This window comes from Cydia fagiglandana, chromosome 16 (assembly GCF_963556715.1).
Source record: "Cydia fagiglandana chromosome 16, ilCydFagi1.1, whole genome shotgun sequence".
NCBI lineage: Eukaryota > Metazoa > Arthropoda > Insecta > Lepidoptera > Tortricidae > Cydia > Cydia fagiglandana.
Window position 1 is genome coordinate 5,833,383 of NC_085947.1, and position 15,289 is coordinate 5,848,671.

At 34.0% G+C, this 15,289-nt stretch overlaps 1 protein-coding gene across 2 annotated transcripts in view; it reads right to left on the bottom strand.

Annotated features, from left to right (window-relative positions):
* Positions 1–15,289, bottom strand: part of LOC134671834 (receptor-type tyrosine-protein phosphatase kappa) — a 160,654-nt gene that overhangs the window by 25,703 nt on the left and 119,662 nt on the right. For both annotated transcript variants that reach the window (XM_063529682.1, XM_063529681.1), the window contains one exon: positions 8,301–8,388. In XM_063529682.1, the coding sequence (XP_063385752.1) occupies positions 8,301–8,388 (88 nt within the window). The remainder of the gene's footprint in view (positions 1–8,300; positions 8,389–15,289) is intronic.

Sequence of the window (15,289 nt, forward strand, 5' to 3'; positions counted from 1 at the left end):
TTTAGATCTTATAGAGATAGAGTTTCTTTTTTAAAACAGTCTAAACGATTTCCTAATATGGAATTTATATGAAAACGAGTATAGTGACGTCGTCGTTACATACTTTTTATATTTCAATCCGATTTATTAAATAGAAATTGTGTTTAAAAATAGCTACTATCTATGTTTTTCTAATAATTATCTGGTGTTTTATTTCGCGCACAGTGTGAAATAATTTATTTAAAGTAGAGGAAACATCCCAATTGTACGGAGTGTAAGTACCTAAATAATGTTAAAGACAACAAGTATAAAAATAATGAAAAAACTATATTAACTGTTTAATTTTTACTTCAGTATGAATACGCCTTTACTTAGAATTTGCACTAATGACTCTAATGAGTCACTATTCTCTTAGAGCATAGAAACAAAAATATGAAGTGATCTGTGGGTCAAACTTACCCCTAATAGCCTTTTAACCGAGGGTTGGCGGCCCCTGGGAGCAAAAAATCTAACTTTCCATTATCATTACTTACCTAAAACAGGCGGCCATTATCTTAATCTCCTTAATCGTGATTTTATGAATATTGCGAACTAAAGACCCGCCCCGGCTTCGCACGGGTTAACAAATTATACACCTAAGGGCCCGATTCGGATTTTGAAATAGACATCTAATAGATATCTTTTAGACATCACCAAGATACGATAACGATAATGTTTAAGATCTAATCTGTCAAATTTGACATTTGCGCGATTCTGGAGATACTCTTGAACGATTTCCTCAGGATATGTCTAACACGCGTATTCGGGAAACGAGATAATAACAAGATCTAGAGACGATATAGAGATCAACTAGATTTACATTAGATATCGACTAGATGTGACTTGGATATCTAAGTCATAACTTGTCGAAATCGTTCAAGAGGACCTCCAGAATCGCGGAAACGTCAAATTTGACATATCTATCTTAAAAATATCTTTAAATTCTCCATATCGTAACTTCTTGATGTCTAATAGATATCTATTTCATTTCCCGAATCGAGCCGTTAGAGATCCAATTCACATCTAATAGATATCTTACGCTATCTAACGGAAAAGTGATATTGGTTGCCGGAATTGCGCTGCAAAAGAGAACTAGTTGATATCTAAACTATAACGTTTCGAGAATGGACCTAGTACGTATCGTCTCTGTGTGAATATCTTGAAGTTAGAATACGGCAGTTTATGAATATTGAGAACTAGCGACCCACCCCGGCTTCGCACGGGTTAGCAAATTATACACCTAAAGGGGCCCCATAGGTTAACAGTCCGCCGGACGATATCGGCCGGTCAGTTGTTCGGAACTGTCAAATTTTTGTTCTAACTGACAGGCCGATATCGTCCGGCGGCCTGTTAGTCAGTGGTCGGCTTTAGAACAAAATTTTGACAGTTCTGAACAACTGACAGGCCATTACCGTCCGGCGGACTGTTAATCAGTGGGCCCCTTAAGTCTTCCTCAAGAATCAATCTATTGATAGGTGAAAACCGCATGAAAATCCGTTCAGTAGTTTATAAGTTTATCGCGAACATACCAACACACAAACATACAGACGCGGCGGGGGATTTGTTTTATAAGTTGTAGTGATAGTGATTTGGTTTAGTTTCATTAGGCACCTAAAATATTTTAGTCCTTAATAAATTGAATAACAAGGCGTATAAAAATTAGCAATATTATGCTATTTATTACGCTTTAACATTTTTTTTAATCTGACCAAAAATAGTTGCGAGTTGTTTTGGGTAGTATTTAAAAACAAAGTAACATATTGGTAGTCGACGGGATCAATATTTACAAGTAATTATGTATCTCCATATTTCACAACCTTAACCCTTAAAAAAAACAAAACAAAATAAAAGCAATCTAATACTTAAATAGGTTTGAATACGTTGTTTATTTACCCTAGTGTGGCGACTCTCCTCCAAATTGTCCTTTCAAACATACAATAAATGTTTACATAACAAACATACATAATTATGTTCTCTGTAAATTGCCTCCTATTTGCGTAGCCGCGTAGCAGTTTCGTAGCCTTCTACGGCCTCTACGACGCGCTACGAATTGAGTTTACGCTTCATTCAATTAGCGTATTTAGAGTGAAGTTTGAGCAGTATTCATACATTCAAAGAGAATTTGAAATAGAGAGTTACTCTGCCCTATTCGAACTTTAAGATACGTCAATTAATGGATCTTGAAACGATATGGATTAGATGTGTCAGTGTCAAAAGTGATGTTTTCGTTTGAAGAAACGTCACATTTGACACTGACATATCTAATCCATATCTTTTCTAGATCTATTAATTGACGTATCTTAAAGTTCGAATAGGGCCGAGTGTCATGGTAAATTATGTAGCTACAGTACATCACGAAAGATGGCAGCTTTCGACAGAATATTAAAACTGTTAGAAACGCCATTTGACTTTGATCATTATTCTTTCACTGATATGTGTTACCTTGTTAAATATTAATAGTGTTAACTTGTTAAATACTCGTATTAATATTAACGCCATCTACTCGAACGTAGGCTGAAGGTTATGGCGCCATCGCTCGAAAACATTGCACCATACCTTTGGCCTAGTGTCGAGTAGATGGCGTTAATATTAATATTTAACAAGTTAACACATATCAGAGAAAGAATAAGGATCAAAGTCAAATGGCGTTCTAACAGTGTTAGTCTTCTGTCGAAAGATGGCAGTAAATTTACAGTGGCTACATAATTTACTTTGACAATCCGCCTCTATACACTCTATTCTCTTTGATACATTGAATAAGCGAATTTGGCATCAAACTTAGATTAACTTAATAATAGTGTGCTGTTTGATGTACGTAATTATATCGAACAAGGCCCACGGGTCAATTTCTGAACACGATTTTTTTTCTGTCCGTGATGAAAATCGCGGGTTGGCATCAAATAATACTTACCATTTTTTTTTTACATAAAGAAGCCACACTTTCACGCCGGGTTCCATATGGATTCACTGATTAATTGGTTTTTAAAGTACACTTAAAAATACCTAAAGGCTCAAATTACTACTCCCGTGCCCTGTCCGGAATCTACTTTTGAGCATAATGAAAAATCCTACGAAAAATTCTACATTAGTATAACTAATTTAGTGTCAAATACTTAAACTAGATGATATTTACTATCACTGAGCACATACACTATTAACTTCATTGTGGTAAATAACTCGTGATCGAAGTTTAAATTTTGTCCGAGCGCGCGAGTAAAATTTCGTCGGCAAAACTCAAAGGGCTCTCACAGCCGACATCTGTATCTGAACCGCCTCGTGTCCCGCCTCACCTGTACTGGCAGTATTCAGCTGATTCTCAAAGCAAGCGGATGTACGTCAAGCCACGGCGTGTTCGAGCAAATCGCATAAGTATTTCGGAATCCGGGTGGGCGACAATTTTTTTCTAATTTCGATGCCCCTTATAAATTTTATTTCCCACATAGCTTTTCAAAAACAATTGTCATATTTAGGAGCCCTTTATGTATCTTTATGTAAGCGATAACATAACAGTATGGTTAAACACGATTTAAATTGTTGGCGAATTTTTTTATTACGAATTCTAATTTCCGTGCCCTAATTCCCATAGAATATTTACCTAAAACAGCTGATTAAGTGGCACGGGAATTAGAAAGTATTACATTTATTGTCAACTAAATTTTAATTGGGGGCACTGTAAGTTAATTGGCAATGTTTACGTCATATTATTATTACATATATATATATTGGCATTGAATATATATTATATGTAATAATAATATGACGTATATCTTTCTATTTTACATTTAAGGAAATCTCAGAGAATGCACAAAAATCTATGAACGGTTTTTTAGTATAAGTACTATAGTACATACTTACAGGGTGGACCCGAATAACCCGGGCAATTTTAATACGTAAGGTAAGGTGGGGTAAGACGACACTGGGGTAAGACTATCACTTGTATGGAATCCTCGTACTGTTAGTCTTGCGCCACCTTACCTTATTCATTTATCATATTATAATATTAAAATATTATATAAACAAAACTATATTTGGAATTATTACATATTATAATACCTGTACCTAAGGTTACATGAAACAAAATGAATCAAATTTACAATGGTTTTATTTTGTAAATTTGACAGCTGACAGCGTAAGCCGTATAAAGTTTAAATATCTGGGAGACCGAGCTTTGCTCGGAAAACATATACCTGCCTAAAAACTCAAAAATGCGCGTTTTCCCAGAGACACCTAGCTAGATCGATTTTTCATCCCAGAAAACGCCCATATATGATCAAATTTCATCGAAATCGTTAGAGCTGTTTCCAAAATCCCCAAAATATATACAAGAATTGCTCGTTTAATAGATTAGTTGTTATAAATTAGCTTTTCTAATAGGTACAAGAAAAATTCAATATATCCTATTCTTACTATATTATAAATGCGACAGTATCTCTGTCTGTCTGCCTGTTATCTCGTCACGCTTAAGCCGCTGAAACAATATCATCTTGATAATACGTATTTGGCATGGAGATAGTTTGAGGCCTGAAGAAGGACAAAGGATCTGGGGGCACGGCAGTGTCGCCGCCAAGTCGAGCAAAACAAAGTGGCACGGCCGTACCATCAAATCTCAATAACATTCTATCTAAATAACATTTAATTTGAGCATGTAGTCTAAGAATTAATACACTTTAAAATCCCTTAGTTTTGTCACTGGCACAATCACTCTCAATCAATATTATTTTAAGGTACTTCTAGCATACCCACAAGTTCCAAATTTGAAACTTAATTAGTTTTTAGCTTTTTAAGCCAATTAAAAATCTAATAATGGTTCCAGCAGGCGTTCTACATGACATTAAAGCTCTCCAAGGGGCCTCTACGTGTTGGATCTATATCCCCACGCAAGCCTATCAAAAGACCGGGATTTGTAGGCCTGTAAATTCCAAAACTGCAATATTAGTCACGTTCTAAAGATAACTGCATAATTAAGTTTGTAATCCTATAGAAATATATGCGATAACAACGTTACCTTTTAGTTCTTACAATTAGTAGGGAAAGTAAAGGTACACTACGATGGACGATGTGAGTATGAATAAAGATGTATTATGATATGTATATACATAGTATCAGTATGGTATGGGTATGTTTACCCGAAAAGAAGGACAGCCTACAAAAAGAGATGGGATCATGTCAATTCATGTAAAAAGATGCAAATCTCGCAACGCAGTTCTTCTACTCTACTACAAAAAAGTTTTGGGATGTAATGTGAAACCAAGTCGGTTATTTTAGTCAGTGCCAGGGGATATTTTGTAAGCAAGTTTTGTTTAGGAAGATTATGATATTTTTGAGAAATTACTTAACCAACCTACACTTTGAAGATTTTCCCGCAGGGCAGGGACACCCCGTATACCTATGTGTAAAGTAAGGCGGGGTAAGACTAACTTAGTTTATTTTGATCGGGGCAAGACTAACAGTATGAGGATTCCATACAAGTGATAGTCTTACCCCGGTGATAGTCTTACCCCACCTTACCTCATATGTTTTTTTTTTGGGTTATTAATTTATGAAGGCAGCCTATTCGATTTCTTCAGATTAACTTACACAATAACTTCTTCTCACTGTGCCCCTATTTATTTCTTAGTATCATTTCCTATAAGACCATATACCAGTTCATACACCTTGTACCTATCTACATGCACATACATAATGACACTTTTTAATGAATAGTTTTGTATGTAAAGGCGGACAAGTTTACGAAACTACACAAAGTATTGTTTTGAAATATGTACATTTTACTAAGAAAGAGAGATTAGTTGCCATTAAAATAAAGGAAAGGATTAGTCAAATACGTAGTTTTTAGTGTAACATACTTTCGTAGATTTGTCGTTCGAAACTAAAATTAAAGAAGGTAAATATGTCCGATGCCACTTCAGTATGGTTGCAGTATATTATTGTAGATTAAAATATACATAAATAATAGTTTAAGTACCAAAATAAGTTAAGAAAACAATTCCCGTGCCGTGTTCTAATTTCCGTCCTAGTAAAATCTAATTTCCATGGACACACTAATTCCCGTGCACTGACCAAAATTTTAAATTTAAATAACTTTTATAGTTTTATGAATATTTTTATCCCATAAGAAAATTAATATTTACTATATTTTTTATCAAATTCTCAACATATTTTTTTTTGTGTAATGTTGGTATTTCAAAATTCCATGGAAATTAGACAAAAATGCTCGTTTGGTGAAATTGACCCCCACGAAAGTGCGAATATGTTGGAAGCAACAGAACGGTATACACTCACTTGCAATGGAAATGGGACGGAATTTGGTATGGAATTTGTATACAATGTGTACTTATTGAATTTCATGTACCTGTTAGATAATATCCAAGATATCAACAAAAATGTAATTACATGATTTTAACCTCGTGCCGCCCAATGTACATTAGGATGTACACTCAGTTTCGATGGAATGTCAACCTTAATTAAAAAGATAGTAGGTAGCATTTCATTTGCCTCGTAAAATTTTCGAACAAATGAAAATGAACCCAATTGAAAATACAACAAGATTCTAATTTCCTTGGCTATAATTTTGTATGGTGGGCGGCACGAGGTTAATTAATTATGAGCATACCAAATTTAATTATTCGCATAGACCTGCTGGGAGCAAAATTGCAACTAGTTTACGAATGTTAGAATCATTATTTATGTGCGTAGAAAAAAAAATCGTAATTTTCTACTATTCGGGGGGAGGCGGACATTAACATGCAGGTCAAAACAATTTAAAAAACTCTATTTCATATTCACATAAATATCTTACACGTTTCCTAAGTTTATTCTTGCAAGATCTCTTACTCTAGTAAGGTACAGTCGCCATCAGATATATCGGAGCGGCCAAGGTGTTCACAATATCTGAACACGCACTCTGACGCCCTGACAATAGATGCGAATTCAGATATTTGTGAGCACCTTGGCCGCTCCGATATATCTGATGGCGACTGTACTAAACAGCAACACTCCCAACTGTACATCGGTGGACCTCATTACAATTACGATGGCACAATTCCCAGAATGAAGGTTGTGAACTTTAGTTCCAAACTTCCATTCAAAGCGCCAACATTCAGGCGTGTCTCCTGAATGCTTTATTGTACAATAACAATCTGTCCCGAGCTTGTTCTGGAACATTCAGACTTTGATCACTGTTTCCCTTAGAGCATTTAGTTACTGGAGACGTCAAGGCAGTTATTTTCTGTAGCAAACAGTCTGCCGATTTTTGCGGGGGAGGGGACGTCAAATGTATTGCTATTTAGAAGATATGAAGATGTATATGAAGATACATAGGTATATATAAAATCAATATAGCCTTATACCTTATACCTTATAATTATTATTTATTCATTGTTGAATTATGTTTTGGTTCTGCCACCATATAGTTTTAGTTTTAGCTTTAGTCTTTTACCAGGCCTAACTGAAAATCAGCGTCACGTTGTGTGTCCAACGTGACAAGAAGCTGAGTGAGGACCTTTTGGAACAAATATTTATGTAATTCAATTTTAGTTTTGTGTTATTAGTTATTTGTGCTAATAAATATTTCTTATTCTTATTCTTATTTCGTAACGTACATAGCCATGTCAGTCCATACAAAGGTTTCCACAATTGTGCAAGTTTTTCGACAGAGGGATGAGCTGTTAAAGGCGACTCCAGTTATTAAATGCTCTAAGCTGTTTCCATTTGATTCCAGCCCTGATAAACAAAGCCTCGCCGAGGGTAAAAGCTGTATTGGTGTTATTAATTGTTATTCGTTGTCAAATAAATATTTATTCATCATTTTAGCAGAGTCGGGATATTTATCATAAATATTTTACGTGAACTTAATCATTGATTGTTGAGTACCTGTTTTACAATAATGAACATTATTTATTATTTAGGTACTACAGATCAAAATCGCAATTACTTTTAGACAAATATATTACCATCAAAAGCGTATGAAGCTCGACCTTAGTATCTGGGTGGATACATGACAGAAAATTGAATAAAAATTAGACATATCAGCTTTAACTCCCTTTTCATTAAGTTGGTACCGTAAGACCACACAACTATAATCCAATATTACAACTTTGACCCACAAGATCAATACGTAATTCAGAATTAAATACTAATATACTCTTTTATATTCGATTTAATTTCGTATCATACATGAGAGTTATTGGATGGTTTTACGGTACTTACGTTATTAGCAAATAATATTTAAATATAAGTAATTAATATCTAAGGATAAACTGGGATTAATAAATCTGACTTACAAGGTATAACTTTTTGGTTCTGGTTTTTGTGTAGATTAGTCTTCTTGGTGGCGTGCCGACACGAATGCGTCTCCACTTTGACCGCTGTCTGTAACAAATGATAGCATGAGAAATGTAATAAATTTTGTAATTTTGCGTTGTAGTTAATACACTGCAACATTATGCTGAGGCAAGCTCCTATTTAACACTCATGAATATTTCTCCCTTAGATGTGCAACTCAACTTCTTAGTTTTTAAGTGTAAATTTAAGTTTTATCTGTAAAATGTGTTACACTATTTGTTAACTCTGTCATTTCATGTGGTGTTGAATAAAATTGTTCTATGTCTATGTCTATGTCTAAATACCGTTAGATTAGCTAAATGCAATGCAATGTATGTCTCGCTCGTAAGTAATTACAATGTACAAATATTACTAACGTAAAAGATTCGTGTAACTGATCGGCGTGAAGTTAGCAGCCTAAAGTTATCTGCCTATGATAACCCGACCAAATAAAGAAGTCTCGTTTTATAAATTAAACAAAACAGTAAAATATACGGTTTCAAGGTCAGGGACAAACTTAAAAAGCAAATAATGATTTTTCTGATGTCCTGGCTAAATGTGTGAAATAAAATAGGAAAAATATTGCAACAATTACATAGGCAGCTAACTTCACAAAATGCAGCCTTACAAATACGATCAATTTTCTACATGAAGGTGTCTAGATTACACTTTGTGTTTGGTACCATTAGAACCGCCTTGTAACCAGTTGTAAACGAGGTAAGTTTCGTAAATTTTGAAAGAAAATGACTAGCCCAAACTGACTGAAAAAACATATCTGCCTATGTAAAGATGACAATTTTCTGGAATTTCCACATGAAGCTGTCTAGATTACACTTTGTAGTTAGTACCATTAGAACCGCCTTGTTACCAGTTATAAACGAAGTAAGTTTCATAAACTTTCAAAGAAAACTACTAGCCCAAACTGACTGAAAATACATATCTGCCTAAGTAAAAATGTCAATTTTCTGGAATTTCCACATGAAGGTGTCTAGATTACACTTTGTAGTTATTACCATTAGAACCGCCTTGTTACCAGTTATAAACGAAGTAAGTTTCATAAACTTTCAAAGAAAACTACTAGCCCAAACTGACTGAAAATACATATCTGCCTAAGTAAAAATGACAATTTTCTGGAATTTCCACATGAAGGTGTCTAGATTACACTTTGTGTTTAGTACAATTAGAACCGCCTTCTTACCAGTTATAAACGAGGTAAGTTTCATAAACTTTCAAAGAAAACTACTAGCCCAAACTGACTGAAAATACATATCTGCCTAAGTAAACATGACAATTTTCTGGAATTTCCACATGAAGCTGTCTAGATTACACTTTGTAGTTATTACCATTAGAACCGCCTTGTTACCAGTTATAAACGTAGTAAGTTTCATAAACTTTCAAAGAAAACTACTAGCCCAAACTGACTGAAAATACATATCTGCCTAAGTAAAAATGTCAATTTTCTGGAATTTCCACATGAAGGTGTCTAGATTACACTTTGTGTTTAGTACAATTAGAACCGCCTTATTACCAGTTATAAACGAGGTAAGTTTCATAAACTTTCATATAAAACTACTAGCCCAAACTGACTGAAAATACATATCTGCCTAAGTAAAGATGTCAATTTTCTGGAATTTCCACATGAAGCTGTCTAGATTACACTTTGTAGTTATTACCATTAGAACCGCCTTGTTACTAGTTATAAACGAAGTAAGTTTCATAAACTTTCAAAGAAAACTACTAGCCCAAACTGACTGAAAATACATATGTGCCTAAGTAAAAATGACAATTTTCTGGAATTTCCACATGAATGTGTCTAGATTACACTTTGTGCTTAGTACAATTAGAACCGCCTTCTTACCAGTTATAAACGAGGTAAGTTTCATAAACTTTCAAAGAAAACTACTAGCCCAAACTGACTGAAAATACATACCTGCCTGAGTAAAAATGACAATATTCTGGAATTTCCACATGAAGGTGTCTAGATTACACTTTGTGTTTAGAACAATTAGAACCGCCTTCTTACCAGTTATAAACGAGGTAAGTTTCATAAACTTTCAAAGAAAACTACTAGCCCAAACTGACTGAAAATACATATCTGCCTAAGTAAAGATGTCAATTTTCTGGAATTTCCACATGAAGCTGTCTAGATTACACTTTGTAGTTATTACCATTAGAACTGCCTTGTTACCAGTTATAAACGAAGTAAGTTTCATAAACTTTCAAAGAAAACTACTAGCCCAAACTGACTGAAAATACATATCTGCCTAAGTAAAAATGTCAATTTTCTGGAATTTCCACATGAAGGTGTCTAGATTACACTTTGTGTTTAGTACAATTAGAACCGACTTCTTATCAGTTATAAACGAGGTAAGTTTCAGAAACTTTCAATGAAAACTACTAGCCCAAACTGACTGAAAAACATATCTGCCTAAGTAAACATGACAATTTTCTGGAATTTCCACATAAAGCTGTCTAGATTACACTTTGTAGTTATTACCATTAGAACCGCCTTGTTACCAGTTATAAACGAAGTAAGTTTCATAAACTTTCAAAGAAAACTACTAGCCCAAACTGACTGAAATTACATATCTGCCTAAGTAAAAATGACAATTTTCTGGAATTTCCACATGAAGGTGTCTCGATTACACTTTGTGTTTAGTACAATTAGAACCGCCTTCTTACCAGTTATAAACGAGGTAAGTTTCATAAACTTTCAAAGAAAACTACTAGCCCAAACTGACTGAAAATACATGTCTGCCTAAGTAAAAATGATAATTTTCTGGAATTTCCACATGAAGGTGTCTAGATTACACTTTGTGTTTAGTACAATTAGAACCGCCTTGTTTCCAGTTATAAACGAGGTAAGTTTCATAAACTTTCAAAGAAAACTACTAGCCCAAACTGACTGAAATTACATATCTGCCTAAGTAAAAATGACAATTTTCTGGAATTTCCACATGAAGGTGTCTAGATTACACTTTGTGGTTAGTACCATTAGAACCGCCTTGTTACCAGTTATAAACGAAGTAAGTTTCATAAACTTTCAAAGAAAACTACTAGCCCAAACTGACTGAAAATACATATCTGCCTAAGTAAAAATGACAATTTTCTGGAATTTCCACATGAAGGTGTCTAGATTACACTTTGTGTTTAGTACAATTAGAACCGCCTTGTTTCCAGTTATAAACGAGGTAAGTTTCATAAACTTTCAAAGAAAACTACTAGCCCAAACTGACTGAAATTACATATCTGCCTAAGTAAAAATGACAATTTTCTGGAATTTCCACATGAAGGTGTCTAGATTACACTTTGTGGTTAGTACCATTAGAACCGCCTTGTTACCAGTTATAAACGAAGTAAGTTTCATAAACTTTCAAAGAAAACTACTAGCCCAAACTGACTGGAAATACATATCTGCCTAAGTAAAAATGACAATTTTCTGGAATTTCCACATGAAGGTGTCTAGATTACACTTTGTGTTTAGTACAATTAGAACCGCCTTCTTACCAGTTATAAACGAGATAAGTTTCATAAACTTTCAAAGAAAACTACTAGCCCAAACTGACTGAAAATACATATTTGCCTAAGTAAAGATGTCAATTTTCTGGAATTTACACATGAAGCTGTCTAGATTACACTTTGTAGTTATTACCATTAGAACCGCCTTGTTACCAGTTATAAACGAAGTAAGTTTCATAAACTTTCAAAGAAAACTACTAGCCCAAACTGACTGAAAATACATATCTGCCTAAGTAAAAATGACAATTTTCTGGAATTTCCACATGAAGGTGTCTAGATTACACTTTGTGTTAAGTACAATTAGAACCGTCTTCTTACCAGTTATAAACGAGGTAAGTTTCAGAAACTTTCAATGAAAACTACTAGCCCAAACTGACTGAAAAAACATATCTGCCTAAATAAAAATTAAAATTTTCTGGAATTTCCACATGAAGCTGTCTAGATTACACTTTGTAGTTATTACCATTGAAACCGCCTTATTACCAGTTATAAACGAAGTAAGTTTCATAAACTTTCAAAGAAAACTACTAGCCCAAACTGACTGAAAATACATATCTGCCTAAGTAAAAATGACAATTTTCTGGAATTTCCACATGAAGGTGTCTAGATTACACTTTGTGTTTAGTACAATTAGAACCGCCTTCTTACCAATTATAAACGAGGTAAGTTTCATAAACTTTCAAAGAAAACTACTAGCCCAAACTGACTGAAAATACATATCTGCCTAAGTAAAAATGACAATTTTCTGGAATTTCCACATGAAGGTGTCTAGATTACACTTTGTGTTTAGTACAATTAGAACCGCCTTCTTACCAGTTATAGACGAGGTAAGTTTCATAAACTTTGAAAGAAAACTACTAGCCCAAACTGACTGAAAATACATATCTGCCTAAGTAAAAAAGTCAATTTTCTGGAATTTCCACATGAAGGTGTCTAGATTACACTTTGTAGTTAGTACCATTAGAACCGCCTTGTTACTAGTTATAAACGAGGTAAGTTTCATAAACTTTCAAAGAAAACTACTAGCCCAAACTGACTGAAAATACATATCTGCCTAAGTAAAGATGAAAATTTTCTGGAATTTCCACATGAAGCTGTCTAGATTACACTTTGTAGTTATTACCATTAGAACCGCCTTTTTACTAGTTAAAAACGAAGTAAGTTTCATAAAATTTCAAAGAAAACTACTAGTCCAAACTGACTGAAAATACATATCTGCCTAAGTAAAAATGTCAATTTTCTGGAATTTCCACATGAAGCTGTCTAGATTACACTTTGTAGTTATTACCATTAGAACCGCCTTGTTACCAGTTATAAACGAGGTAAGTTTCATAAACTTTCAAAGAAAACTACTAGCCCAAACTGACTGAAAATACATATCTGCCTAAGTAAAGATGACAATTTTCTGGAATTTCCACATGAAGCTGTCTAGATTACACTTTGTAGTTATTACCATTAGAACCGCCTTATTATCAGTTATAAACGAAGTAAGTTTCATAATCTTTCAAAGAAAACTACTAGCCCAAACTGACTGAAAATACATATCTGCCTAAGTAAAGATGACAATTTTCTGGAATTTCCACATGAAGCTGTCTAGATTACACTTTGTAGTTATTACCATTAGAACCGCCTTATTATCAGTTATAAACGAAGTAAGTTTCATAATCTTTCAAAGAAAACTACAAGCCCAAACTGACTGAAAATACATATCTGCCTAAGTAAAAATGTCAATTTTCTGGAATTTCCACATGAAGCTGTCTAGAATACACTTTGTAGTTATTACCATTAGAACCGCCTTATTATCAGTTATAAACGAAGTAAGTTTCATAATCTTTCAAAGAAAACTACTAGCCCAAACTGACTGAAAATACATATCTGCCTAAGTAAAAATGACAATTTTCTGGAATTTCCACATGAAGGTGTCTAGATTACACTTTGTCTTTAGTACAATTAGAACCGCCTTCTTACCAGTTATAAACGAGGTAAGTTTCATAAACTTTCAAAGAAAACTACTAGCCCAAACTGACTGAAAATACATGTCTGCCTAAGTAAAAATGACAATTTTCTGGAATTTCCACATGAAGGTGTCTAGATTACACTTTGTCTTTAGCACAATTAGAACCGCCTTCTTACCAGTTATAAACGAGGTAAGTTTCATAAACTTTCAAAGAAAACTACTAGCCCAAACTGACTGAAAATACATGTCTGCCTAAGTAAAAATGATAACTTTCTGGAATTTCCACATGAAGGTGTCTAGATTACACTTTGCAGTTATTACCATTAGAACCGCCTTGTTACCAGTTATAAACGAAGTAAGTTTCATAAACTTTCAAAGAAAACTACTAGCCCAAACTGACTGAAAATACATATCTGCCTAAGTAAAAATGACAATTTTCTGGAATTTCCACATGAAGGTGTCTAGATTACACTTTGTGTTTAGTACAATTAGAACCGCCTTGTTTCCAGTCATAAACGAGGTAAGTTTCATAAACTTTCAAAGAAAACTACTAGCCCAAACTGACTGAAATTACATATCTGCCTAAGTAAAAATGACAATTTTCTGGAATTTCCACATGAAGGTGTCTAGATTACACTTTGTGGTTAGTACCATTAGAACCGCCTTGTTACCAGTTATAAACGAAGTAAGTTTCATAAACTTTCAAAGAAAACTACTAGCCCAAACTGACTGGAAATACATATCTGCCTAAGTAAAAATGACAATTTTCTGGAATTTCCACATGAAGGTGTCTAGATTACACTTTGTGTTTAGTACAATTAGAACCGCCTTCTTACCAGTTATAAACGAGATAAGTTTCATAAACTTTCAAAGAAAACTACTAGCCCAAACTGACTGAAAATACATATTTGCCTAAGTAAAGATGTCAATTTTCTGGAATTTACACATGAAGCTGTCTAGATTACACTTTGTAGTTATTACCATTAGAACCGCCTTGTTACCAGTTATAAACGAAGTAAGTTTCATAAACTTTCAAAGAAAACTACTAGCCCAAACTGACTGAAAATACATATCTGCCTAAGTAAAAATGACAATTTTCTGGAATTTCCACATGAAGGTGTCTAGATTACACTTTGTGTTAAGTACAATTAGAACCGTCTTCTTACCAGTTATAAACGAGGTAAGTTTCAGAAACTTTCAATGAAAACTACTAGCCCAAACTGACTGAAAAAACATATCTGCCTAAATAAAAATAAAAAATTTCTGGAATTTCCACATGAAGCTGTCTAGATTACACTTTGTAGTTATTACCATTGAAACCGCCTTATTACCAGTTATAAACGAAGTAAGTTTCATAAACTTTCAAAGAAAACTACTAGCCCAAACTGACTGAAAATACATATCTGCCTAAGTAAAAATGACAAATTTCTGGAATTTCCACATGAAGGTGTCTAGATTACACTTTGTGTTTAG